Here is a 27,168-nt window from a genome sequence, read left to right as displayed (position 1 = left end):
GAGGATATTTCAATTTGTCGCGCGATCTTGAATACGAGCGAGATACAGCAGGCGCGCAGAGAAGACGGGGAACCGCGGGGAACGCGCTGAGAGACGTGAAGGAGAGGCCGAAAGGGGGGGCACGTGGCCCTCGGACGACTCGTGAATGAACCCTCGCCGCGTTGCTCTTGTGAATGCGCCGTGCCACGAGCGCCGTGTTGAGCCGTCGACTTTGTGTCATTAATTCATTTACGACTCGAATTATTATGTTATAAGAATTTAAGCACCCATACCTTTAATACGATGATTAATATAATAATTTATCGAAGTGGTAGAAATTAATATTTATATTGGTAATATTATAATCTTTATATTATTATTATTACGGCAAAATATTGATTCATCAGTCATCAAATCATATATATGTATATGTATATTGTATATTATATATATGCATGTAAAATATTGGTACATATAATTTATATATTATTATTGTAATATTGACTTATTATATTATTATATATTAATTATAAAATATTTTAGTTATAAAAGTCTTCATATAACTAAAATACAATAATTAATATAATTAAATATATACCAATATTTTACATATACATATACATACAAAATATGCATACATGTAAAAAATTTGATGACGATACAAAGATATATAAAAATCGAAGAAAACATATACGAAATCTATTTATGATAATTAATTGAAACATTAACCCCTTTTTAATCCGTCTTAATAATTTTCAGCGTGATACTCGATTGTTTCGATTATTGGAAGCTCGTCGACGTTAAAGTGATTAAGCGTTATCGTTAATCGTCGAGAGAGAGACAGAGAGAGAGAGAGAGAGAGAGAGAGAGAGAGAGAGAGAGAGAGAGAGAGAGAGAGAGAGAGACGGGCCGTGCGAGAAAGCCCGAGGTGATCGAAGAAATCTGGAGCAGAGTACGGCTAGAGGAAGCGTATTTGGAAAGCAACTTGTCTCCGGTGTGCGCGCCGGCCGTCGGCTCTCGGGTGAAAGTGATCCAAAATTAACGGGGACGCCTGGAGGCCCCCGTCGTAGATGTGTCGCCGGATCGGCTGATCGGGAGACATCGCGCGCGATGTCAGACGGGCGCGGCGTGTAACGCAATATTATGATACAGCGGATCTCTCGAAGAATTCGAAAAGCGTGACTCGCGCAAAAACTGTATGTATACGAATGCGCTTTCGGAGAATTTCCTTTAAATGAGAGAAACTATTATATAAGATGTGGTGAAAAAAATCTTAGCGCGTACACGCTAATTTGTAAGTGCGAACGTTGTCGGTGAATTTCAAAATTGTTGTTTTACACGTTTCGTTCCGTTAAAAAATGGACTGCATTCTCCATTACATTAAAATATATTATTAATAATAAATATAAGATTTTATATAGGTATATATATTTACTATATTATTCTTTTTATCTTCTTCGATTTTTATATGTTATTATATTAAGTATGTCGTTCACTTCATCTAGTGCTGATTCAAATTACACAATTTAAATCACGAAAAGAATGATTAATATTAGACATCTAATTAATTCTTCTCCGGGGGGGAGAAGCGATTTTAAAATATATAATAAACATTTGCATCTCAAATATCTTAGTTTCTGTGAAAAAAGAAATTATATCTCGAACGTGTCAAAAGAAGTAAGAAGAATAAACACCGCCGACGTTCATCGCGTGACGGGGAACGAAATTTCGCCCGAGTCGGAGAGTCAGTCGTTGATTCTCTCGCTCGTTGAAGATTCGCGGGAGAGGAATTCTCTCACGTGAACGCGCGATACCGTAAATGGCGGGCGTTCGCGTGTGGTGGTAGTACCGTTTCCTTGGGCTGTGCGTCGCGTGGCGCGCGGCGCGATGCTGCCAGCGAGTTGAATGCAACTCTCGGCGTGCATCAGGGCGGCTGCTGCGCCGAGGACCGGTTAGGGTCGTCTCCTTATAGCGCGCACGCTCGAGAGGGAACGGGGGGTAGGCTAGGAGGAGATGCGTGGGTGTATCTCTCAGCTATCGAGTTCTTTCTTCTCCTCTCATGTATGTATGCTCTCGCCCTCCCCCCGGTCCTCACCGGTCCTCTTCTTCTCCTGATCCTCCTCGTCTCCTCGATCGCCTTTACTCGCTCGTTTCTTACGTCGCGTCTCGTGTCGCGAAGAGACCTTTCGTCGCGATCGAATTTGCGAATAGGCTCGCTAGATAGATAAATTACTCATGATAGATGTGTAATTATGCATCTCGGAAATGAGGCCAATCTCGTCTACGAAGAAGCGGATCTTACGATCTCGAGAATTAAAAACCCTCGAATACGTTATGTCAATATTTGGCAACTTGCTAATTCATTTGCTAAATTTCTCTTAACACGAAAGTTCGTATCTGAATTTTGCAAATTATGTGAAACCTAAATCATACACTTTTGATTCTAAATTTTCTGCGTTTACTTTATATACACACAGATCGAGAATTTATTCCATTCTGGCTCGGATAGCCTCGAAACGTTCGCCGTCAATATTTTGATCAGGCATCAGTCGCGCGGGGATGAGCTCTTAATCCTATCGCTCGTAAAGATAACGCAATCGTACAATAGGCAACGAGGCGCGTTCTCTCCCGATAATCGAAGCTAGGCGGAATGCGGAGCATGTTGGCTCGCATTAGTAGATCGGCTCGCTCGCTCGCGAACCGGCCGCCGCGATTGCGCTAGAATACAGGTGAGCGTGTTGCGGCATGCAGGTACAGTTAAAGGTCACACCGTGCTGCATCTCTCGCAGCTGAGAGAGGCGCGCGAGACGGGGGTATATCTTATACCGCATCCCGCTGTAGCTCGATCTTCGCAAAGAGCAAACGCTTTGTTCTCTAATAGGTCGCGCCGGTCTCTCTCTCTCGAAACTCGCGGAATACTCGCTCACGCCCGGTCGATTCTTGATACGGTATGTGGCACGTATTCTTCTTCGCCCTTAAAAAAATCCACTGTCCGGAGATTCCGAATGCAATGAACATTTTATTAGTATGTAATTTTTTCGTGGTCCTTAACTTTTCATTTTTTGTTAATTCTAAAAATTTCATTAAATAAGCAGTCTCTAAATTTCTCTATTGTTTCTTCTTAACATCACACTATTCTGTTTTCTCTTAAAAAAAAGATTTAGAGACTGTTTGATGAAATTCATCAAGAAAACGAGGATTATAGAATTATAAGCTATATCGCTTCTCGATTCCCATACTTGTAGCCTATAAGAATTAATTATACAGTGTGATTCCGACTAATATAACCCGTCTTCTCGATAATAACAATGTTCAAACGTCGAACTGCTGCTTGTTCTGATCCATGTCCGTCCTCTTGATTGTTTCAGGCGAGAAACCGTATCAGTGTCAATGGCCGGAATGCGAGTGGCGATTCGCCAGGAGCGACGAATTGACGCGGCATTACCGCAAGCACACCGGGGCTAAGCCCTTTAAATGCGCGGTCTGCGAGCGCTCCTTCGCCAGAAGCGATCATCTCGCGCTGCACATGAAGCGGCACCTCCCGAAGCAGCACGCCAAGTGAAGCGAAGAAGCGAGAGGCACGAAAGAGTGAATGAGAGAGAAAACTCTTTTCATCGCTTCCCGTTCGTTCTCTCTCGACTACCTGTATTAGATTCACGAGCTGCGTGATTTTTCCAGCCGTTTGATCAGCTTTCGAAGATTCGCAGGAGCTTTCGATCCGTCAGTCGGAGAAACGTCGAGCGATTCACTCTGAAATGTATAGAAATTACGTAAAGATTAAAAGCTATTTTTCCTTCAAGTATTACTCTTATCTCTAAACGATTATACGATATCTATGACATCGCGCTACAGAAATTGCACGTTTATTGTTTACGTTGTTATCACACGCGATCTGTCTTTCCATTCGCAATCCCGAGTAATCGCTGATTATTTTCGAATCGATCCTTATACGATCCGTAAATCACGTTCATTTATATATGTGCAATCGAATTCCCGCTCTCGCGATTCCGGCTTCGGGTCTCGATCTCTCTCTCGTCTCGGTCCCGATTGGCAATATTACAAATAATACAATATATCGACAACGAGGCATCGATCGGGTACGGCTTCTCGAAGCCGAGAGCTTCGTCTCGCTTCGGTTTTACGTTCATTACTCTTCGGTTAACCGATTATGACGAAACACATCCTCGGTGTGGGTGGCGATCGCGAGGAAATATTTCGTCATAGCGCTATATGCTCAGTCACGGATATAATCCGAAAGAACGAGAGATACATATATATATATTACGATCTGTGTATGTACGTGTAACTGTAACGTCGAATAAACCCGGAGCCCCGAGTCGTGCGCGAGAAAAGCAAAGTGCTTGGAGAAGTTGCTCTCGGAAAGTAAAAGCAAAAACATTCGTCTCGAGAGACACATATTTTGCTTCTAACGATCTTTTTATTTCGAAACGTCATTTCGGATCTGGCCATAACTGAATCGTGCAATTTTTTTTTTTTTTTCATTGAATCGCTCTGACGCAACTCTGCAAATCCGCTCTCTCTTCATCTATGAAAAAGCTCTTGAAGATAAAACTAAAAACTCTTTTGAAGATAAAAGAGGAAGAGAGAGAGAAGAAATACATTTACATTTACAGATAATGTTTCAACTTGAAACGCGTAATCGGCAACTCTGCTATCTTTATCCGTACATTTTTGTGCGAGGTTGTTTTTCCTCGCGCTAATCGAAAGAGAATGTATTTGAGATTCTTCCTCCTACACGACCCGTCACGCTTCGCGATACCCCTCGCGAGTCCTCCTCAATCCTCGAAATGATTTGCCAGATTAAGAGAGGCATCGCTATCTCGAAAAAATTATCGCTATCTCGACGTTGACCGCGACTCATCGAGACTACACTGTTTGGCGTGCAAACGATCGTTCACTTCGCGGTCGAAGAAAAGGCTTAAGCCGAGGAAGCTTAATCCGCATCACATCCTGCGTCGTTTTTTTTTTTTTTTGATAGTCGTCGCGACTTAATGCGAGAAATTCGCTGCGATTATTACATATTTACCGAGTCTCCTCGATAGCGAGAAACAGATAGATAGATAGATAGGTAGAAGGGCGAGTATCACGCTTCTTCGTTATCACGTCCGTGTGTAAGAAACGACACGATATCGTGTGATGCCTTATGTACAAATTCGCGTAGAATCTTGAAGAGATAAGACGATCGATGTGCGTGTGCGTGCGTGCGTGTGTTATATGCGTGTGCGGGCGAATGTTGCATCCGTGTGCTATATACATATATGCGAGTCTGTGTATTTATATACGTTATATTCTACGCACACGCGGTAGTCTATGTACGTGCTTGTGTATACGTGTAAAAAAAAAGGAAAAAAGAAAAGAGAAGGAAAGGAGATACGCATCTGAGATAGAGCCGTGTGTAGCTAGTGTGTAATATTATCTGTATATTACCGCGGAGCGATGGGCCCGGGAATAATTCGTTCTCACGCGTGCTCTCCGATCGGCCACGATTCAGCCGATTCAACCATCGCTCGTCGTCATTCACGGCGCTTCGCGCGAAAGTGTCTATACGCCTTTCGCGCGAAAACGCAAGGGCTTGTAACGGACGAACTTGTAGCGATAGCCAGGGACGTAGAATCCATATATGAATTCTCCGAAATCTGTCAATAATTATCAAAAAACTGTGCTTGTCATCTTTCTCTTTTTATACATCTTTTTAATGCCTAGGCTATTCGATTAGGAACTCGAGAGGAGATTGTTCGAAAATTTTTATTTTATAATGAAGAGAATTTTTTAATATATAAGGAAATATATTCTGATATATAATGATATAAGGATTATTCTTATAGCTTCTTATAGAATATTTTTAAGAAATATTCTTATAATATAATTTATTTTTAATTCTTATATGCATATATATGCCAAAAGAATATTTTCTTATATTTTGAAAAGATTTCCTTTATTATAAGATTTGATATATATATTTATATATATATATATATATTGATATACTTTTGATGAATACTATCGCAAGTAATATATATTCAAAATCTATTTATCGTTTGTATATATGTATAAGTCCTGTACTGACTGTGTATATCCTTGTTTGGATTTCTCTATAAAGAAACCGATATTTATTTTTTTTTTCCTTATCGCTAGAAACTTGCTATTATTTTCAAGTCCCAAGAAAGTTACCATATGCGTCCCTGGCGTTCGGAAGACTTGCGTTAGATAGAAGGAGATAGAAGAAAAGAAAGAGAGATAGAGAGAGAGAAAGGCGTCGGCGAAAAGCGATTTCGCGTATCTCGGACGTTCCGTTACGTTCCGATACGAACGTGTCTCACCTCGGAAGCGCACGCGCGCGCGCAAGAGGCCAAAAATTCTGTCCATAGTCGGCGCTTTGTACACAACGCGCGTATCGTTGTATTAATATAAATAAAGCGAAAAGGCTCTGATATATAAATTCAGACAGGAAACATGAGCTAACAAGAGCCAATCGCAACAAACTTGTTTTAAAATCTGCTTTATTTAATTTAAACGTTTCGGTACTTCCTTTGATCCTTCAGCAGATTATATAATTGCAAACAAAAAAAATTCTTGATGTCTCGATCCACATCCTCATCTTATGTTCTTGCCAAGTCCTCGAGATGAAAAACAAGAAGCGTATACGACTTAAGCAATATACTAAACAGTACTGAAGGGAAGGATTAAAAATTAAATAAAGAAGATTTTTTGAAACAAGCTTGTTGCGCCTGACTCTTATTATATCCCGTTTCCTATCTGAATTCGTCGTAATAATGAATGATCGATCGATCGAATCGGATCGTTATGTAGTTATGTAGTCGAGCGTTAGACGGAAAAAAGCGAAGTAACGTGTCTATTTATATCTGTCTATATCCGCCTACCTATCTCGTCACCGCATCCTTCCAAATCGATTCCTTCGAATCGTCGTCGTCGTCGTCCTCTTCGTCGTTGTTTAATCCTTTACTCGTGTCCCAATCGCGTCACGTGGGTGCACTTCTTGTTTTTTTTTTTTTTTTTTTTTTTTTTTAAATTTTGATTTACCTCGTCTCCTTTCAGTCTTCCGTTTTTCCTCTTCTCGTCTCCTTCTCCCTTTCATCCTCTCTCTTCGATACTTGTCCACCCTGTCGGGATCGATTTTTTACGATTACTCTCTCTTATCTTATATATATATACATATATATATAAATGCGAAATATACCTCATTTTTGCAAATGTGCAGTAATAGAGTCGACGAGCGCCGCTTTAAAGCGCATATCAAATTTGTACGCACCTCTTACTCTCGATGACTTCTTGCGGTCTGTCTATGTTTACGCTGTAATTTGTGTGTGTGTAATTTAAATATACAATGATATATCTCTCTGTAAAACGATACGTATCATTGTTTTCGCTCGTAGATGGATAAAACGAGATCGTTCCACCATATATATATATCATAGTCATTGTCTTCGTACTTGCTTTTCAGGCGAACCATTAACCTCTCCCATCATCCTGCCAATGTGTTCTCCGCTTTATTTCGCAAACAGCATCTTCGTTCGATGATTTGCACGAATTAAAGATATGATAACAATAAAGTTCCAAATACTAAACGGGTAATTGCACGTTTGCGAAAAGTAAAAAAATTAAAATGAAAATTATATCAGACTACGCAAAATATATTATATTCGAAAAATTAAATTTCTTTCAGCGATGCTGGCGTCCCCTTTTGCTTCTCATTGCACTTTGAGATACCTATTTTTTCCTTCAGAGGGCAGCACTCTACAAGTTATCTTCCCGCTGTATTTCTACGAGAACTCTAATATATCGATAGTCGATAACTTTTCTTTTCTCGTTCGATAATAAAATGTCTTGATCGTCAGTGTATTTGATACGTCCAGTGTATTTTATGTCATAATTGATGTGTGAATAACTTTGAATTAGTATAAATATAAATGTTCTCTTTATAAATTTTCAGAGGTTGACATGGGTTGACAAGTTTTGTGAAGATGCTATGGAAGATACAAGATATAATTTCCAAGCAGATGAATAGAATCGAAATATCTAACAAGAATGAAATTCTGTAAGACAAAACAAATTACATTAGCTTAGGATTCATGAAACACGTGTTGGATGCTCATGCGCTTTTAGGTTCCAAGCATTATTCATCATTTCTTTTTTCCTCTTATCAAGATTAAAGTCATATATTATGGCGTTACAAGCAATTATTATTATTTATGATGTCATAGTGACATCATTTCTGTCTGAATGCACACAAAGACAAAGGAAATAAAATAAGCTTATGAGCAATAAAGACACATGAGCATCCCAAGCAAATTTAGCCTTATATTCATTAAATGTTAAATGTTTCAGAGATTTCTCTACAAGAGTCCAGCAAGACAAGATAAGGAATCTTACAATTTTGTTATGATATGATGGAAATGTTACATGAAAAGGTATTTCTCTATTTTTATAAAAAATATAAAACTTGTGTATAAACTTATACATATAAAACTCGTAAGAAAAATTAATGAGAAATACATGTACTGCGAACTGTACATTACATTTGGATCTGCTGATCTCCAGAGAAATGTAACGTATAGTTTATTATCAAGTATCTTATTTTCAAACAAAAAATTATTTCTATCATAGATGATAGAAGATGAATTTACAGCTGTTTGAATTCAAATTATTGCCTCTTTGTTTCAATATAACTTTAATCAAATAGTTGTTTTTTGTATGTTATAAATACCTGTTTATAAAGATAAAAAATTGACAAAGTTAGAAAATTTAAAAACATTAGGTACAATAGAGCTCTCTATAAAGTTATCATATTTTAAAAAAGAAAATGAAAGTGAAATAAAATCAGATAAAATAACCAAGTTAAGATTCCAGTGGAATTTCTTTCTCCAGGCGTGTTAACACAATATTACGGTTTGTCTCATTAGGCAAATTTGATTTATCTCTCCTCTTTAGTGTTGATCTTGTGTCTAAGCACATAACATCAGTATTTAGAGAGTGCTGTTTATTATCCAGATTCTTTTCGATACGTATAAGCAAAGATTCCAGACTATTGTAGTTTGCTCTGCAAGATAAATTTAACATTAGCTTTAAAAAATGAATGCTAAATGATAAATAATTATCGTTAATGATTAAGACACATTAGATAAATAATTAAAAACAAATAAATAATAAATTAGACACAAATACATACTTTGCATGTTCAATAATCTGAATCAAATCCTCTTTAGTCTGTTTTAATTGTAGAACTTCACTCTTCAACCCTAATTCAACTTCATCCTTACAAAGTTCCGATCCAGGTCGATAAGCACGATTTTCTAATCGCGTTTCGACACATTTTACCACGCATGTTTTACTCATTAACGCTTTTTCCAACTGGATTATTTCTTTGCCCAACATTTCCATTTCTTTTTGTACCTATTAGATTGAAAAATATAAATGAAAAAAAATATCCTCTTTTCAATATTCGATACATCTTCTATTATGTAATTATTATTCATTTCTCTTTAATTTGTATTTATATTAAAAATTAAAGTTGAAACCTGTTTTCTATTTGTGGATATTAAAAATTAATAATCTCATTAGCGTAATATTATAAAATTAACTGAGAAATTATTATTTTGTCTATTATTTAATTATATTTAAAATCAATCAAAATCGAAACAAAAAGATAAAATACACCACCTTGAGCTTCTGCCATTCCATCTCATTCCTGGTTTTTTGCGTTTGATAAATCCTCTTTCTCAAAGTGTAATCCATCGCATCTTGTTGAGTTTTGATATCATTTCCCGCACATTCCTTCATCACGCGCATAGCTTCGCGAAAAGTGTAACTGTCACTCAGTTCATTTTCGACTAACATTTTTAAACGCTGACATCGGTCCAACCAAATCTCGTACGTAATAGAACTGTGAAATAAGAAATAAAATAGATTACTAATTAGCTGCTAATAAAGATCATATAATGAAAAAGCAATGATTTACTCTGTTTTTTCGGTAATTGACGTTCTCGGTTTGTAGCTGAGGTTCGCGCAAGTGCCATCCAATTCAAGATTTTCCTTATCTATTCTAATAGTTTCACTTTTATCCTCTATATCTAAGCTCAGCTTAAATTTCACGTCTTCCAAGTGGTTTAACTTTTCCCACGCGGCCTGTGCTCTGCGAATCATAAACGAGAATGTAAAAAAAAATTCTTTTCTAATTATGCATTATCATAACTTGATGATCACCTGTTGGTGAATGTTTCTTTTTCATTCGCGATCGCGCAGAGCTCCTTCTTCAGCTCGATATCAGCTTCGTCGTACGTGTGCTCGGTTCCTCTACGGCAGTCTCTTATCGAGATGCACTCGCTGACAATTCGCAGGGGATGGTCTATGCTTTCAATTTCCTTTTCCAAATCGGCCTTCTCGTCTTTTAACAAGCGTATCTCGATTAATAACTTTTGCAGCAAGTCCTCCAGCACGTCCTTCCATCTCGATACTTCTGTCACCCTGCCAAAAATATTACATTAGGAAAAATTATACGTTTCTTCCCATAAATATCGATCGAAACTGACTTGAATTAATTTTTTTAGGACTAGAATTAATTGTACATGCGGACGTAAGGAACCAAATCAAAATTCGATTATTTTTACGCTAATGACGTTGAGCAATTTGTTTTCGTACCTGTCCGCCAGTCGAGTATTATTTATATGAGTGTCCCATTTCGTTGTCACGTTTCCCTCGGCGCGAACACTTTTGCCCGAATTGCGTAGCTGACAGGCCTCGGATCGTCTAATGTCCGCGCTTCGTCTTAGCTCCCATTGCTTGGCGTACCAATCCGGCAGGCCGATATGGGGTAGAGGCTTCTCGTAAGTACTCACGAATTTGGCCATGCCGACGCGTTCGGCAAAAGAGACGAAGATGTAGCTGTTAAAAAGCAGAGGAAGAGATCCGTGTTCTGCAATCGCGTTGATGAGAAAAGCGTTTCGATCGCAGTCGCAGAGACGTTGTCAGGACAACGAGACAAGGCAAGGCAAGCGAAATTGGTGTGCATGTGATTATTCTCTGCTAAATCTCCTTGATTTTTCGAAACGAACGGCGAACTGGAGCTTGGAATCGATATCGTACCTACAATTTGATATTACAATCTTGAAATTTTAATATTTTTATAATATCATTAATTGTATCAATTATATTTATTATATATATATTGACAAAAAAATGTTAATGTTAATTTAATTTTTTTTGTCAATATATGTATATATAATATTAAACATTAATTATTTTACATTAAAAAAAATTTTTTTTTTTTAATTCTTGAGAAAAATAAATCAGACCTTTGTCACGATCAGTATCCTTCGATTGAATTGAATTGTTAGATGCTTTTTTGAATCCATATAAAACAATTTAAAAATCATTCTTCAAATTCTTTATAGATTTGGCTGATACGCTACACATCATCTACAAAGAGGAAGAAGAAAAGAAGAGATAGTTTACTTGGTTCAATATTACCGTAGCTGCGTAAAAATTCGCCCGACAAATTTTGAATGGGCGTCGATGGGACATTATCGATCACCTAATATATCGATGTCGAATTCAAACTACACTCCATTGTTTCCGGTAATAATCATAGTCAATATGGCCGCTTCGTGCAGAGGCCAGTAACGTTAGAGGACGTCGTCTTTAGAGGTACAGTAGAAATTTAGTCTAGCAAATTTATCGATTGCATCCTTTTCGAATTTCCATTCCGCGTCGGCGATAATTGTCAGCGGCTTTCGTTTTTAATCCATCGATTTATCGAAATGGCCTTTCGATTCTTTCGTGACTATATGTGAAAATACGTCGCAAAATAAATGTACTCGTTTTAACTGCACTCATTTACACTCGTATATAGGCGTTTTTTACACTCTTGCACTTTCTGTGTTTAAACGCGAGTATACATTCGGACTATGGAAAAAAGAGAGAAGAGATAAAGTGCAGAGAGAGAAAAAGAGAAAGTATATAATTAAAATGACACGAGATCTATCTAAAGAGATGAGAGAAAGTGTCAATCGATAGTCAGAAAAACAATAGCTGCTGACAGTTATTTAGACTGTGTAAAAGGAAAATATATAATTACTGTCAAATTAAAAATGTCGAAATTAAAACGAGTTGCATCGCGATCGGTACCTTGTCGAATATTATATTACATATATTTTGATTTTTTATTATAATATTTATTATAATATCGATTAGTAATACATCTTGAGAAGAAATATATATATATGTATACATTTTAAGAAATTTAATACTTTGCAAAAACGCATAAATTTGAATAGATCGAAAGAAATGTACTTTTTTATAAAATTAAATACATAACCTTTATTCATGTCGTGATGAATCACTTCTCAATTTTATAGACTTCGAGCATTCGGAATTAAATGTAGAGTAAGAAATGTAACTGTTATAAAGTGTTAAATAATTAATAATACATCGGCGAATAATATATTAATAGTAATAATTTTCATTAGAGTATCGATCCCTCGGTTTAAACCGGATGAATCCCTCCCCTCCCTCGATCGACGAATTGTTAAAAGATCGCCATAGCCAGAATTTAGTAAACATATACGATATATATATATATATATATATATATACACGTTGACGCACGCGCGCAAAGGAGAGAATTCTCTTAATCGGAAGGATTTGTCTCTCCATCTTTGATAACGCTATATATTCTCCGGTACTCTCTCCAGCAGTAAACCCGAGTATGCGTGTACTCGCGTCGCGATTGGTTACAAAGTGCACGCGTACTCTCGCCGAGTACGAGCGTAAACTCTCTCGAGATTGTTTAGAACAGTCGGAGGAAGGGAAAACCCAGTGAGAGAAAGACTAACTAACGGCGGAGCGCGAGGGAAAAAAACACCGTCAGAGGGCGAGAAAGGTGGCGAAGGAAGAGAGAAGAAGGAGGGAAAGACCACCGAACCGAAGCCGAAGTGCCGTGTCCCGGGAGTCACCGGGTGTTCGCGCTGTTTCGCGAATCGAGTGAGTACTTGAAGAAGAGAAGAGGTTCCGCGCGCAGGAGGCTCTCTTCCGCGGAAGGCTCGACGCCGTCAACGATATCCTGCTGAGGTATTATGCGTCGACTTAGCATGAAGAACAAGCGCAGAAAATCCGAAACCAGTCCGAGCGGCAGCGAGTCCGAGGAAAATGGCGGCGCGCGCGCATCCACCGACGACGGCGAGACGCAGACCGGCAGGAACAACAACTCCGCCACGCGTAAAGGCGCCTCGAAGAGACGCTCGCTGCGCGGCGCGGCGGTGCAGAAGGCGTCCAACACGGACGACAGCATCGAGACGGACGAGTCCGTGGTAGAGCCGGAGAAGGAGCGGGAAAACGGCGAGAAGTCCGGTTCTGGTCCGAGGCCCAATAAGCGCAGACGAAGAGAGGATCAGAAAGCGTCTACGTCGGTGGACAAGTCCGACAACGACAACGAATACGAGGTACGCTGACTTATATGTATGTGTCTCTCTCTTCGAGCTCTGACGTCATCGAGCGACGCCGGTTAGCTGTGAATAAACAATGACCGATTTTACCGATAAAATGTTCAATAATTCCGTTTTTTTTTTTTTTTCGTTATGTAAATGTACTATTTCGTGTGTTTGTTACGTAAACGATCTGGTTAGGTGTCGTTTAATGTTTACGAATTCTGTTTACTTTGAAAAATCACTGTACACACCGTATGTGTGTGTGTGTGTGTGTGTGTGTATCGGTATTAATCAATCGAATCATTCTTATGAATCTTGAATGGAGAAGTATATTATATGATAATTTACGTAAAATTTAATTCTATAAATAGAATAAGATTATGAACGAAAGTAAAACATGTATGATTGTGAACATGATTGCGCATGCAACTTTCATTCATGTATTCTTATTTATATAAAATATAAGTAGGAGCTAAAGGAAGTATTAAAAATAGAAAATTTGATTGTATGTAAAAAACAACTATTTAATATGAAATGATGCAGACTTTTATATCATTTAGTTTCCTATAAACTTTTCTCTTATATTTTGATCCAAGAATTTGGGACACTTTATATTCAATGTAATTGTGACTAATCAACAATAAATAAATAACTAATTAATCATCAATAACATTGCACAAATAACTTTATTAAAAAAGTCTCAAAAATATAAAGTATGATAATTTTTTTCTTTTAGGTAGAAAAACTTATCAATGTTCGTACCAGTAAAGGCAATCGACAGTTTTTGGTGCGATGGAGGGGTTATGGAGAATCCGCTGATTCTTGGGAAAACGAAAAGGACCTGAATTGTCCTCAATTGATAGAAAAGTTTTTAACTAAGGAACAAGAGACGAAAGTGTCGAAAACTGGATCACCGAAAACAGACAAATCGAAAAAATCTAAAGCTTCTTCTAAAAAACAAATTGAAAATGGTATATCACTCTTGTAATAATAATAATAATAATAATAATAATCGTTTCATCTTAAAATATTCATTGTGAAAATAATCTTATTTAAATCGGTTTCTAGACGAACAAAATAATAAAGATGATAAAGAAAGTTTAAAAGAATTTGAAGTGGAGCGAATAATCGAGGTACGTTTCAAGAAGAATGGCACAAAAGAGTTTTTAATCAGATGGAAAGGGTTCAGTCCGACCGACGACACTTGGGAGCCAGAAAAGAACCTGAATTGTCCGGAACTCATCGCCAAGTTTATGCAGAAGGTGGAAAAAGCAAAGGTCGCCGATGTGCGCGAACTCAGAGCGAATAGGGTACATACCAAACGGTACACATTATCGACATGTGACCACGGGAGGAGATTGTCCAAACGTAATAAAAATAAGCAAAGGTACTTTTAGTCTGCTCATTATATGTAACCAACTAACCACTTTAAAATTAATTGTCATGGCTACAATCAATTACATTTTTTTTTTTTTTTTTTTTTTTTTTTTTTCCAATTGCATTCTATTAGATATAAAGATCCATACTCTTTTTTTGCAGAGCAACTTATCACGAGTGCGATGACTAAAGAATGTCGTCCCGTGGTCTCAATACCTGTATTTTGTTCTAAGAATTTACTTTATACTTATAGTTCGTAGTTTTACAAGAGAGAGAGAATTAAGAGCGTTTTGACAGAAAGGAACCAAAAGAATATATCAAATCACAAGTAATTTGCTATATATAGTGTATTAGAGATTGTCACTGCATGTGATGTATACACATCCTCTCTACGAGGAAATGAAGAGTTGTATGTCAGAATTGTAAGACAGAGGTGTTGTATGATTAGTATACGCAACTGCTATGTACAATTTCTTTTACAGAAATGCTTATTATTATGTATGTATTTTACATAGACAACTAAGAAACAAAATTTTTATATTTTGGATTGTTTGCAAAAAGCAGATAAATTTTCTTCCCATTATATACAAAAGATACAGTTATGCTTAAATAATAGTATGTATAATGTATGGTCATATTTCACAATGATTGCAATTGTGTCTTTGAGAGAAACTTGTCAAAAAATTAAATTGTTTAAAAAGTGTGTATTAAAATGAGCGTATTCTTTTTTTTTTTTTTTTTACAAGAATTTTAAGAAGGCACTATTGTATTGTGAACAATTTCTATTATAAAGCACGCGATAAAAATTAAGTCTATAATCTTAATGAGTTTATCATATTATATGCGAATAGACGTGTATATTTGCAGATCTGATATATAAAATGAATAGTCAATTGTTTAAAAAAAAACTTTTCCTCCCATACTTAAACTTATTTTAAATTTTGATGATACAAAATTGTAAAATTTCTCCAAGATATATTTTTAAAAGATTTTTGAAATTATATTGGGAAAAAGAAGGGGAAATTAATAGATATAAAGAAATTAAAGAAAAAATGCTAGTGGTTAAAAAGATAGTTTATTCATTTCATACACGCTCGCTCCTTTTCACTTCCTTTACTTGTAAACCTAAAAACATTTTAATTTATATTATGACAACTGCAATTAAATTTCTTGAGAAAAACTTCAATTTTTATTTACAAAAATTAAATTTTTTTATAGTAAACAAATATTAAGCGCATAACGAAGGAAACATTAGAAAATACTATTATATCTTGAACAATTTAGGGCCACTTCAACCAACTCTGATTAACTTTAATTGACGATTAAACTATATCTTTATCTCTTTTTAAGAACGTATCTAAAAAGAGAAAGATATAGTTTAATCGATTAAAGTTAATCAGAGTTGGTCAAAGTGGCTCCCAAACTTCAAAATATAATCGACAATCTGATCGAAGTTATTATACCTGGTGGCAAGGATTGCTTTAGCTTCTCAGCCTTCTCCTTATCGGTGATAACAAGAGTGTACAAAAATCGAGAGCAGCGAACTTTGAATTTGACATTATCAGCATTCTTCTTAATTTTTACAGCTGAAAAAGAGAAACGACAAATCAATTACACCATTGAGAATGAGAAAAAAGATATGTACGTGTGTGTGTGTGTGTGTGTGTATATAAATTCTCTCTCTTGTAAGATACATGATTAACGAAGATATAGATTCATAAAGATATACTTACATTTTGCATCTTTCCTCCTGGCTTTCAAAAGAAAGTCCTTAATCTCTTTGATTTCTCTTGGCTAAAGATAAAAAGAAAAATTATTCAATTTTTTCATTCAGCTATTTGACTAAAACTCATATTAGACTATGCATTGAAGATTAAGATTAAAAATTAAAATTTAACTAATCGTAATAAAGAAATTTTAGTTAATTTTTTTGTTCTGATTAGAGTCAAATTCCAATGCGTGGTATGATACGAGTTTCACGAGGAAAAAGAACTCGTTTCGAGGTTATCTTGTTTGCAAAAGAATATAAATATTTCAATCAACATAATGATATAAAGTACAAATGTTTCTATGTGTCCAAAAATGAGAATCCGTGTAAAACGTAGCTTAATAAAACGACAAATATTTATTTACTCACCATTATTGGTTGATGTAATTGGCTCGGCAGACAGACCTGAAACGCAAGAGCTCGATGAGAAACTTGTAGTAAAATGCAAACGAACCTATTCAGACTTATAAAGTAGGGTGAATTTAGCGAGCGAGCGAAATAACGTTTCGACGAAACGATAAACGATCGAACGAAATGAATGCAAAAACACGTTATAAGAACATTTTATAAGAGCACGTTTACACTCACCGTGAAGACACGTTTACCGGAAAGAAAAAGGGACGACGCGAATAATGGCGATCGGTCGATTTCCGGCAGGGCCAGTCAAATCAGCGACTGAATTCAAGCTGGAAAGACAGTATAGAGATTAGAAACAACATTCGGGGAAGCGATTATTACGAATAGCAATATTGAAATGGTTAAAAATTTTGTTCAAATTATTATATACAGGGTGTCCCATAATTCGCGAACCACCCGTCAGTTGCAGGTAGAGTAGGTTAAACTGAGTAAAAAAAGTCCTCTACCATTTTGCGATTTTCTCAATAATTAATGAGAAATAAATTAAAGAAAATCAGCCAATTCGAGCGATGATAAGCGTGCAGCGAGAAGAGACAGCCCACTCGGGGGTCCAGAGTTAGCGCTACTCGTATGTAGTTACTGTCTTTTGTAAAGCGCTCCTCCCCGCTTCATCGCGCGCCTAGCAACCGTGTAACATTATACTGTTTCTTTTCGCCGCATGCTTAGTAACGATATGAAACTGGGCTGTCTTTTCTCGCCGTCGTCACGCGAATTGGCTGATCTTCTTTAATTTATTTCTCATTAATTATTGCGAAAATCGCAAAATGGTAGAGGACTTTTCTATTCAGTTCAACATGCTCTACCTGCAACTGACGGGTGGTTCGCGAATTATGGGACACCCTGTATATTTTGTTGAAATTAGAATACTTGACAGCTGATCGCGGCTGTTCGGTCGGTAAGTTAGGATTCACGTGGACGCAAAATATCCCTTATTCAAAACATTGGTCGTCGAATTTCAAACAATTCTTCGATCTTTCTATTAATCGGACAACTGATTTTCCGCAGATCCGCGAACGAACCGTAAATTCATACAAAAAACTATTCGCACATCGTATATGTAAATATATATACAGATAAAAAAAGCGTAGAAAGTAACCGCGATATCGATTGAAAAAGCAAACGTCAAAAGAAAGCGCGGGGTAAGCAAACATAAAATCTCGTTGTTATTATTATTATTATTCTGACGCGTCTATCGCATTTTATATCGCGAAGAGGAGATTACCGGTTAATATCTCGGCTAATATATCATACACGCTATCGATATCGCTCGCTCGCGGTTTCGCATTACTCTCCGCCTCTATCAACAATCATATATGTTGATTAGCGCCATTCGGAAGTGAGTGTCGGCACGCTTAAGGTCGCGCGCGATATTTCGCGTATACAAAAGTATATATTCCCGCGTCGGCGGTATATATCATATCCATCCATCCATCGGGAGAGACGCAACGCGACGTTGCGTCACGGCGACACATAAGAAACATAAAGCGGCTCGGACCCTCGGATCTTGACGCAGATCGCGTGTGAGCGAGAGACGCGCGCGCGCGTGTCCGCATCGACGTTGTGAAGGAAGATCCTAGAGATTACGAGCGGTGATCCTCGGAGACGACAAAGGGAAGAGCGTTGAAAGGCAGGATGGAGAGCGGACAGCAGCATCAGGAACGAGAACAGCGCGAGCCGAAGCCGAAGGATAGGTTAGTCGGCCTGTTGGATCAGATCGAGGTGCACGTAGAGCAATTGCGGAAGGATGCCTCGAGGCTCGAGGAGGAGAAGGATTCCTTGCTCACGACCTTGGACACGCTTAGGAACAACGACATGCTGGTTGCCCTCGAGGAACGTGAGTGTTTACATTTTTTCATCCATTGCATTTTCCATCGAACACTCTAGAATCTCGCTAGTGACATTCTAGAATGTTTTGTAGAAACGGTATATATTTATTTTTTTACCCGCGCGGTCGGAAAGTGTCGGAATGACCGAGACTCTTTTTTCGTTTTTCCATTTGATATATTGTGCGTCGGTTAAAATTTCTATATAAAAATAAGTCACAATACGTCGATACTTGGAATCAAATTGTTTCTCTTCAACTCGAATCCTATTTTTATACAATGATAACATTGTATTAAAATGTTAATATGACAATCTGTACTAAAATGTTAATAGACATTTGTATATTTAATAATTATCATGTTCAAATATTAGAGACTTATTATACAATTATAATTAATCTTAAAAATAAATATTTAAAGTGACATTAAAATAATAAAATTAATATATATAGATTATTGTGTTAAATACAGTCTTTCAAACATTTCAACATCCATTATATACATTCAGTTTAAAAGCTTCTGTTTGCAACAATATTAACAATAATTATATATATATATATTTTTTTTTTCATAAAGCCGACAGGGACGATGTTTTGAGGTATGCAGAAAGATTGTCTATGCGATGTTCGACCGTAGATGTATTAGTTACTGTTCAACGTGATCATGTTCAGCGGGAGGCATTGCATCAGGTATGTGAGATATTCGGCAATCAAATTGTATAAAAGTACAATTTTGCAACGAGTGATTAAATGTCATTTCATTTTCAGGTTAACGGCTTGATCGACAGCTTGGTTGTGAGCTTGCGCCAAGATCCCAGCAGTAGTCGACAGAGATGTGCAGAATTTATGAATGCATGCTCCTCGCATGGTATGGGACATTCGGATAAAATGTTTGAGACTGCTATTCTCGGATGCACATTGGACGATCAGAAACGAATCAAGAAGAGATTGCAGGGATTACTCGACTATATCGACAAGATGCACATCTTGGAAATGACACAGTGAAAACACCAAGGGATTATTTGGCAGATAAGTCTGCCTCAATCTTCATACAGTTTTCAACTATCCGAGTTTTCCAAAGTTCCGGCATTATCGCGAGCGCAGCGATTTTGGGGAACACTCGAGAGAAATTGCGCGTTCTTGTCTTGTCTGCGCGTCTAGATCCATTTTCTTTCGCGGGTAAATTAGACTGTAGAATATTCGATTATATATATAGAATATATAGCAGTCAACTGGATTTACTGTTATAATGACGTGACACTCATTCCTGATTTCTTATATGATTTCCGAATTTATTTTTTAAGATGCTTAGCATTTCAGCATTCTTTAGAGAAAAAAGAATACCTTTGCTCGCGAAAGAAAACGTCGATCAACAGTTTCCAGACCTAATATATGTACGTTTTGAAATAAAGAATTTCTACAAAAACGTGTATACAAATGCAAATGTGGAATCTTAAATGTTACATTAATGTTGAAAGTGAAATAAGTGGGCCTCTTTACATTCTCATTTGATACAATTATATATTTGCTATATATATAAAATATCAATTATCATAAGAACTATCAGTTTCTAGAAGGATGATTAATTCATTTTATCATTAAAAGATACATATATATATATATACAATATATATTTTTTTTTTTTTTTGGAGGGGTAATTTGAGATAATCACAACTAATGTTTATTTAAAAATTTTTTAATATTTTTTTTTTTTATCTTATGCATATTTAGAACATCTCACAGATTTCACATGCGCGCTTATTAAAGATTTGTTTTATTTTTAGCAAAATGTACAAAGATTTCATTGTGTTTTGTAATATAATTAATAAACATAATAGAGTATATATATATAACTAAGTATATATATAACACATACAATAGATATATTAACTTACTATAACAGTTGCCTTAAGAAAATGTGGTTTATATTAAATTATTTATATTTAAACCACATATACCACATAGTTTTGGAAATGCTTTTTTTTTATTTTATTCAAGTTTAATTTCAAATTTTTATAAAGCTGATTATTATTGACGATAATAAAATACTTTTTATTAAATTTAGACATTAAATGGTAAATTTTTCAAATGTACTTAGCCAGTTTTCGAAGCAATAAAAAAACAAAGAATTATGTCGATAATAAAAAAAATATTTGTCACTAAATTTACACAAATGATAAATTAAATGATAAATTTTTCAAATCTTAATGCCTGATCTTTGTGAAACAATTAAAAAAGAACAGAACTATGTCGATAATAAAATATTTTTATTGAATTTAGACATTGAATAATAAATTTTTCAGATATTTTATTGTTGTCAGACTTGGATGATCGATATTATCGCGCTAATGTGTAAATAACTACTATTATATATATTTATTATATATATTATAATTATTTTATAATATATATATATATAATAATTTATATATTATAAATATTTATAAAATATATATAATTATTATTAATCATTATTATTATCATTAATATTCTATTAATATTGACATTACAATTCTGACTTCATAGTTTGAGCTTTGCATGCAGTGCAGTTAAGAAAATATGATAATTTTTATTCAATAATAATATGGCGAGAAATTTACAAATTACGCGTGGTATTCCCATTCGCAGTGGCATAGAGTTGTACTTAATGTGTTTGCGATTAGTTTTTTTCTATCTTGTAATAATCTATACCATTTGGTTAACACTCGAGTATAATTATTTCTATCGTGTATAAATTAAGAAGCTCCCGATTGTGATGCGCATACTATGTATCCTTTACAATTGTAATTTTTACCGTAGGCCATTAGTTGAAAATCTGACGAGCTTGCACTGTTGGACACTGTAAAATCACCCGTTCGTGTTTCGCTTACCAGAATAAACTATGTATATTTACAAGGCACACCACGTATACCACGTATACACCTCCGTGCGATGATATTCCGAGCACAATGTAACGTTGTATCGTACGTTCGTGCGTACACTATTAGAGAAAATAGTCTACAAGAGTCTACAAGCGTTCTTCACGAAATTTCGTTTTTTATGACTCTTCGTTTTGCCGCCCGGTCGGAGAATTATCGTTCCATTACCGGCATTACGGCCACCGCACATTGATCCGTCCGGACTGAAGGCACCTGTAAAGTAAAGAAAAGATGCAACGTCATCCGCATTACGAATGAATATTGTGGACTTTTACAAGTGATAATACGCGATTAAATCTATTCGTACTAATGACGGAAGGCGATCTAGGCTCCGCGGAGTACAATCTCAGGTCGTCCTGATAATCATCGTCGGAGCGACGCATCTCGTGCAGACATCGCGATGCCAAGTGCCGGAAGACGCTCATCACGCCGATATCCTCCTTCACGGACGTCCGTAAAAGTTTGCAACCCAAGGCGCGGCCGAGCCTTTCGGCTTCGTCTCTGTAAAATATATCCAGGTGATTTTTTTTATTTATAGATATAAATTTTTCTTTTTTTTATTTGTTTGAAACTCACGGATCGATCATGCATTGCTCCACGAGATCGATCTTGTTTTGCACTAGGATCGTGGGAATTTCTCCACATTCATTCTCTACCTGTAAAAGGAAAGTTTTAGGAAGATTTATACAAAGTGTCTCATAGATCAGCTGATTTTGACAGATTGTTTCAAATAATTTTCCAATTTTTTTATAAATCCATATATGTATTAATCTTGTTGTTTTTGCAAATTAAATTTTAGGGAGAGCGCTAATTCAGATGGAACTTCTTGTAGACTCGTACCTTGAGTTTCCACGAGGGGATAGCGTCGAAGGAATCCCTGTCGGTGGCCGAATAAGCGAGGACGCAGGCATGAGCACCGCGATAGTAAGCCGCGGTGATAGCGTCAAATTCCTCCTGTCCTGCGGTATCCCACAGCATTAGTCTTACATCCTCGTCATCGACCCTGTATGTTAAGAAAATATTTATTTATATACTTATTATCTACATGTTATTAAAGCAATTCGCGAGAAATCTTTTAATTTCGATGACTAAAATGTTTTGCCTAATTACATATAATTATTAGTTTTATTTTAATTCAGTATATGTATGTATACATATATATATATATATATATATATATCTTTTATGAATTATGATCCAAACCGTTACTGCGAATTATATAATCTCTAGGAATGCAAAAGGTGATTAAGGATATGAATGGATATTAAAAGATGGATCGCACACACACGCAACGAGACAAAATTTCTTTCTACATTGACCGACATTACATCGTCGAGTATTTGGAGGGGAATACGAGAAGTATCCCACGGTAGCTTGCGCTGGCATGATTAAAATCGGGTTTTTCTCAGGCACGTCGCTCTCGAATCCGTATATGTATACGTAAGTAGCAGTATGATGATCGACAGCGAATAATCGGATCGGTGTAATAAAATTCGAATCGATTTAATTTGTCTGAACTAGCAACTACAATCAAGATTGTTTTTGGAAATATTTTTGCGCTTTAAATTGTCAAATATATCTCACTATACTTTTAACGTCTAGAAAATCTATACTTAATTATTCAGTTATTTTCTCAATCATTTTTTATCTCAACACGTCTCGAAGATGTATAATTAATAAATAATTAATGCAACATCGTAGATGAAGTTTCAGTTGACTTTTTGCTCCGAATGTCAAGCATGTTAAGTCAATAAGTAATTTTCAATTAGAACGATTCGACACGCAACGCGAGCGATTACTTACTCGATCTCACGCTCCAGGAAGTCTACGCCGATCGTCTTCTTATAGTCCCTCGTGTATGTACCTTTGCAGAATCTTTGAATCATCGACGACTTCCCCACGGCCCCGTTGCCCACTATCACCACCTAAGTAAGACAAATATGAGATTATTTTTTATTCCCGGAAAGTATATCTCTATAAAAGAAGTCAATAATATATATTATTAACTTCTTTTATCGTGGCTAAAAATTATTTTAAATTCAAGTAAAAGTTTTAATGCAATTTTGATAGATTTTAATGATTTTATTCATTTATATTATGATTTTATACATATATATCATAGCTAAAGATTATTTTAAATTCAAGTAAAAGTTTTAATGCAATTTTGATAAACCTCAATGATTTAATTTATGTGCAAAGTAATATTCCAAAGATCGAGAATTTAATTTTGTCGAGTTATTCTTAATAATGTGCTCATTTCTTGCAGATTGACGATCGTTCGATCGAGGAATGTGGCTCAAATAATTTGGTCAAATGTATACGGCGCGTAAGAGAAGTGGGTTACGACGTGGATAAAGATATAAGAACCCATAAAAAAAAAACCGGTCGCCAAGGGCAATCTCCAGGCTTCCGTGTGGTTCGAGTCTTAAAATTTAAAATGACACGCCCGCGTCACGACAGGGAGGTGTATCTCATCAGGAATGCTCGCGTGTACAGAAGAGAGTATATATATTGAAGCGAAATATATATTTTGAATGTCGATGCACGCTGAAATTGATGACTACATGAAGCGCATCAGGATTCTTTCGCATCGGCATCCTTCATCCCGATTTAACCGGCTCGATATAGCTATAAACCACGGACCGTCATACCGCGCGATTCGATCGGAATCCAATAATATCCTATAAGGAAATAAGAAAAGTACAGGGTGTCCCGGAACAATAGTATATATAATATATCCGTAACAGTACTTGATTAATTTGAAATATTACGCGAGTAATTATAGTAGTCAGAAAGAAGCAAACTAGATAGATATAATAAATCGATTAATTTGATACTCGATTGCAAAAATATATAATGTTAAAAATCGCGAGAGACGACATCTTCCGCGATACTTTTTTCCCGAGAAAGATCGAAATTCTTTGAGAGAAAGCAAGATGGTTCGGTAATTCCGGGACACCGTGTATAAATAATAACGATAAAAAAAGGCGTAAACGTGTAGTCTCTCTCTGGCGCGATGAAAACGCGAGCAGGTACCGTTACTAGCAATCGAGAGATAAGCAGAGATCACTGGAGCAGCACCGAGCTCGTATATGCGCGAGAGATCCTTGTATGCGCGCGCTTCCCTATTTCTTCCCCTTTTTTTTTTACCTATGCTACTCAAGCACACCTGGTGCAATTGAATAGTTGGATTCAATATAGCGAATATCTCGCGAATGCCTGTACAAATAGAATTCACTCTATTCCCTTTTTTTGAATTAAATTAAATTTATTAAAATCTATTAAACTTGAATTAAATTTTATATTTTATTTTAAATTGCAATTTCGCATTTTTCTCGAAATTCAAGTTTGCTGGAAAAGTTGTATGTGCCTTAATTAGATATGCATATTATGTATATTAATGATTCTCGAGTATCTCTGCAATCGATCGGCGGCAGCGACCGGTCGTAATTCGCGTGTTAATCGCGTGCGAAGTTTATCGAGTCGATTTCCGGTCGATCTCCTCGCGAGCGTTCCACGTCCGGTTTTTCGTTCGCGTTCGATAAATTTTGTGTAACGAAAGGAAGAAGATTGAATAAGTAGATTTCGCGGTGAACGAATATCGCGGCCAAGTGAATAAATTTTTATGCATAAATTTGACGGCATCGAAAGAGAATAATTATTAATAATATTATTAATACTTTTTATTCGCACATGCTTATATATCGCTTATATATATAAAATAATCTAGAAAATTAAATTAATTTTCTCTTATTAGCTAAAAATGCAAGGCAATTATATAATAATTTTTAGACAGATACGTTTCAACTTCTCTCTTTCTCTCTCTGTTCTAGATCTTGAAAGTTCAATTTCATTCTTCCTTTGCGAAATAGTCTTTGAATCATTCGAGGGATATATCGAAGGTCATCTCGTCGAGAGATGTTTATACGAACCTACCTATTCGCCGAAAGTTATTCGAGTGAAGCGAATTACTCATCGTTGGAATAAAAGACCGGACATTCGAAGAGAAGGTGAATAGAAAAGAAGAAAAAAAAAACGCGGCGCGATCAGCGAACTTGGCCTCGCCGGAATAAGGTAATGACTTTGCGTAGCGCAACGACACGCTCTATAACGAGGAGCCGCTTTCCTCGCCGGTGGAAAATCACGACGAAAAAAAAATGCTTTTTTTTCCTTAGATCTGCGCCGGCCTCCTCGTTTCACACTTTCTGCACACGGAATGAAATAGAAATAATACGTAGATGTGAATCCTTTCCGAAGGAGGAAGAAAAGCGAGAATGAAGAATATTGCAAGGAAGAGAATCTAGCTGAGAGAAGAGAGAAGATTGAAAAGAAATAGAAGCAGAGACCGCGCGGTCGGAGTCCCGCGATTACCTTGAGTGATATCTCGAGCTCTTCCTCCCGCATTCTGCGACCGTAAAGGCGATTAACATAATATCCCACCGCAACACGGCTCCATGATCCTCATACTTGGTCGATGATCGATTGGGCGTGCGCTTGTGCTTGAAAAAAAAATTGGAGATTTATCCGGAAAACGACGTGATATTACATGAAGAAAATGAGGGAGAAAAGGAAGACGAGAGTCGCAGAGTCGTCTCGCTCACTTCCCCTCGCTATTCTCGGTATGTACCCGGAGTCGATGACTTTGCGCCTCGGCCGAGTCATTATTCACACACAAGCTCCAAGCGACCACATATGTATACGCGGCGTCGCGCTTTTTCTTTTCCCGAGCAAAACTTTCTCGCGGGAAAAGTAGTCTTCTCGCCTACGCGGAAAGAAACGGAACGGAAACAAACGCAGCCGGCGCTCTCGCCTCTCGCGCGAAAGACAGACGGACACCTGGAGGAGAGCAGAGAGAGGTTTTTCTCCAATGGCACTGATGGCACACGGAACGGAGCACGCACGCACGCATGCATGCACGCACGCACGCCAGGCATGCTCGCACGCACGAATGCGCGCCGCTGACCACCACTGGCCGACTGAACAGCACACCTGTGCTGTGGTGCTGTGCTGTGTACAGCTACAGCAGGAGACACCTGTCGCCGACGCCGACGTCGACGCGCGCCCGCAGGTCTGGTGATTTTACATGTGTGTCTAGTGAATGTCGTCGCGTGAGACACTAGAGCAGCCATGTCGGACTCCTGCCGCTCTCTCTTTTTTTTCTTTCTCTTTCTCTCGTCATTCATACGAGAGAAATCTTTTATAAATTTTATCCTCCTGTAAAAAAAACAATTGTTATTGCAAACGAAACGCTCGTCACAAATCTCGCTCGTCTTAGAAATTTGAAATAATCTTGACATATCTTCAAAAAAATGTCTTTTATATATAAATAGAGTCTCATTTTAATAAAAAGTGACATCTTGAAAACAAAAGTTTTCTTAATTGAAATTTTTAGCAAAAGACGTTCTATACAAAATGTTTTCAAATACA

The 27,168-nt window shown here is 36.8% G+C and overlaps 6 protein-coding genes and 3 long non-coding RNA genes across 12 annotated transcripts in view; 6 read left to right on the top strand and 3 right to left on the bottom strand.

Annotated features, from left to right (window-relative positions):
* Nucleotides 1-7,034, top strand: part of LOC145934551 (uncharacterized) — a 48,882-nt gene extending 41,848 nt beyond the window's left edge. For both annotated transcript variants that reach the window (XM_083035071.1, XM_083035070.1), the window contains exon 4: nt 3,348-7,034. In XM_083035071.1, coding sequence (XP_082891197.1) covers nt 3,348-3,541 — 194 coding nt within the window. In that variant the 3' untranslated portion in view covers nt 3,542-7,034. The remainder of the gene's footprint in view (nt 1-3,347) is intronic.
* An 807-nt stretch (nt 7,035-7,841) lies between these two features.
* Nucleotides 7,842-10,921, top strand: LOC145933340 (uncharacterized). Its single transcript, XR_014424843.1, has 3 exons — nt 7,842-8,056; nt 8,347-8,429; nt 10,788-10,921. It is a non-coding gene; the product is annotated as an uncharacterized LOC145933340 (long non-coding RNA).
* Nucleotides 8,430-10,865, bottom strand: LOC145933329 (tektin-2). The gene is made up of 6 exons (XM_083032932.1): nt 10,657-10,865; nt 10,222-10,482; nt 9,977-10,150; nt 9,679-9,901; nt 9,188-9,411; nt 8,430-9,058 (listed from the first exon to the last, which is right to left on the bottom strand). The coding sequence occupies exons 1-6, from the start codon at nt 10,863-10,865 to the stop codon at nt 8,857-8,859; spliced, it is 1,293 nt and encodes a 430-aa protein (XP_082889058.1). The 3' UTR covers nt 8,430-8,856.
* A 617-nt stretch (nt 10,922-11,538) lies between the features above and the next one.
* On the top strand, nt 11,539-15,408 carry LOC145933331 (uncharacterized). 3 transcript variants are annotated; one of them, XM_083032937.1, is made up of 5 exons: nt 11,539-11,661; nt 12,812-13,454; nt 14,176-14,410; nt 14,508-14,826; nt 14,979-15,408. In XM_083032937.1, exons 2-5 carry the CDS (start codon nt 13,089-13,091, stop codon nt 15,004-15,006), a joined length of 948 nt encoding a protein of 315 aa, XP_082889063.1. In that variant the 5' UTR covers nt 11,539-11,661; nt 12,812-13,088; the 3' UTR covers nt 15,007-15,408. The 3 variants fall into 3 exon arrangements, with proteins under 3 accessions (XP_082889063.1, XP_082889062.1, XP_082889061.1); XM_083032936.1 differs by having other exon boundaries at nt 11,565-11,661; nt 12,807-13,454; XM_083032935.1 differs by having other exon boundaries at nt 11,586-11,661; nt 12,708-13,454.
* A 464-nt stretch (nt 15,409-15,872) lies between these two features.
* On the bottom strand, nt 15,873-17,254 carry Rpl38 (ribosomal protein L38). Its single transcript, XM_083032942.1, has 5 exons — nt 17,173-17,254; nt 16,954-16,989; nt 16,550-16,610; nt 16,280-16,402; nt 15,873-15,941 (listed from the first exon to the last, which is right to left on the bottom strand). Exons 2-5 carry the CDS (start codon nt 16,954-16,956, stop codon nt 15,901-15,903), a joined length of 228 nt encoding a protein of 75 aa, XP_082889068.1. The 5' UTR covers nt 16,957-16,989; nt 17,173-17,254; the 3' UTR covers nt 15,873-15,900.
* Nucleotides 17,255-18,303: 1,049 nt separating this feature from the next.
* Nucleotides 18,304-20,408, top strand: LOC145933335 (BAG family molecular chaperone regulator 2). Its single transcript, XM_083032940.1, has 3 exons — nt 18,304-18,835; nt 19,401-19,513; nt 19,592-20,408. The coding sequence occupies exons 1-3, from the start codon at nt 18,634-18,636 to the stop codon at nt 19,826-19,828; spliced, it is 552 nt and encodes a 183-aa protein (XP_082889066.1). The 5' UTR covers nt 18,304-18,633; the 3' UTR covers nt 19,829-20,408.
* A 1,412-nt stretch (nt 20,409-21,820) lies between these two features.
* On the bottom strand, nt 21,821-27,076 carry Rab23 (RAS oncogene family member Rab23). The gene is made up of 7 exons (XM_083032939.1): nt 26,369-27,076; nt 26,113-26,240; nt 23,545-23,666; nt 22,582-22,744; nt 22,318-22,397; nt 22,049-22,242; nt 21,821-21,954 (listed from the first exon to the last, which is right to left on the bottom strand). Exons 2-7 carry the CDS (start codon nt 26,143-26,145, stop codon nt 21,821-21,823), a joined length of 726 nt encoding a protein of 241 aa, XP_082889065.1. The 5' UTR covers nt 26,146-26,240; nt 26,369-27,076.
* On the top strand, nt 22,127-23,534 carry LOC145933339 (uncharacterized). Its single transcript, XR_014424842.1, has 3 exons — nt 22,127-22,259; nt 22,541-22,746; nt 22,972-23,534. It is a non-coding gene; the product is annotated as an uncharacterized LOC145933339 (long non-coding RNA).
* Nucleotides 23,538-26,134, top strand: LOC145933337 (uncharacterized). Its single transcript, XR_014424840.1, has 3 exons — nt 23,538-23,670; nt 24,008-25,815; nt 25,917-26,134. It is a non-coding gene; the product is annotated as an uncharacterized LOC145933337 (long non-coding RNA).
* Nucleotides 27,077-27,168: the final 92 nt, after the last annotated feature.

This window comes from Prenolepis imparis, unplaced genomic scaffold (genome assembly GCF_030444845.1).
Source record: "Prenolepis imparis isolate NDT839.2.m4 unplaced genomic scaffold, iyPreImpa1.0 SCAF_3, whole genome shotgun sequence".
NCBI lineage: Eukaryota > Metazoa > Arthropoda > Insecta > Hymenoptera > Formicidae > Prenolepis > Prenolepis imparis.
Note: the sequence above shows the minus strand (reverse complement) of the source record. Positions and strands in the feature narration are given on the sequence as shown.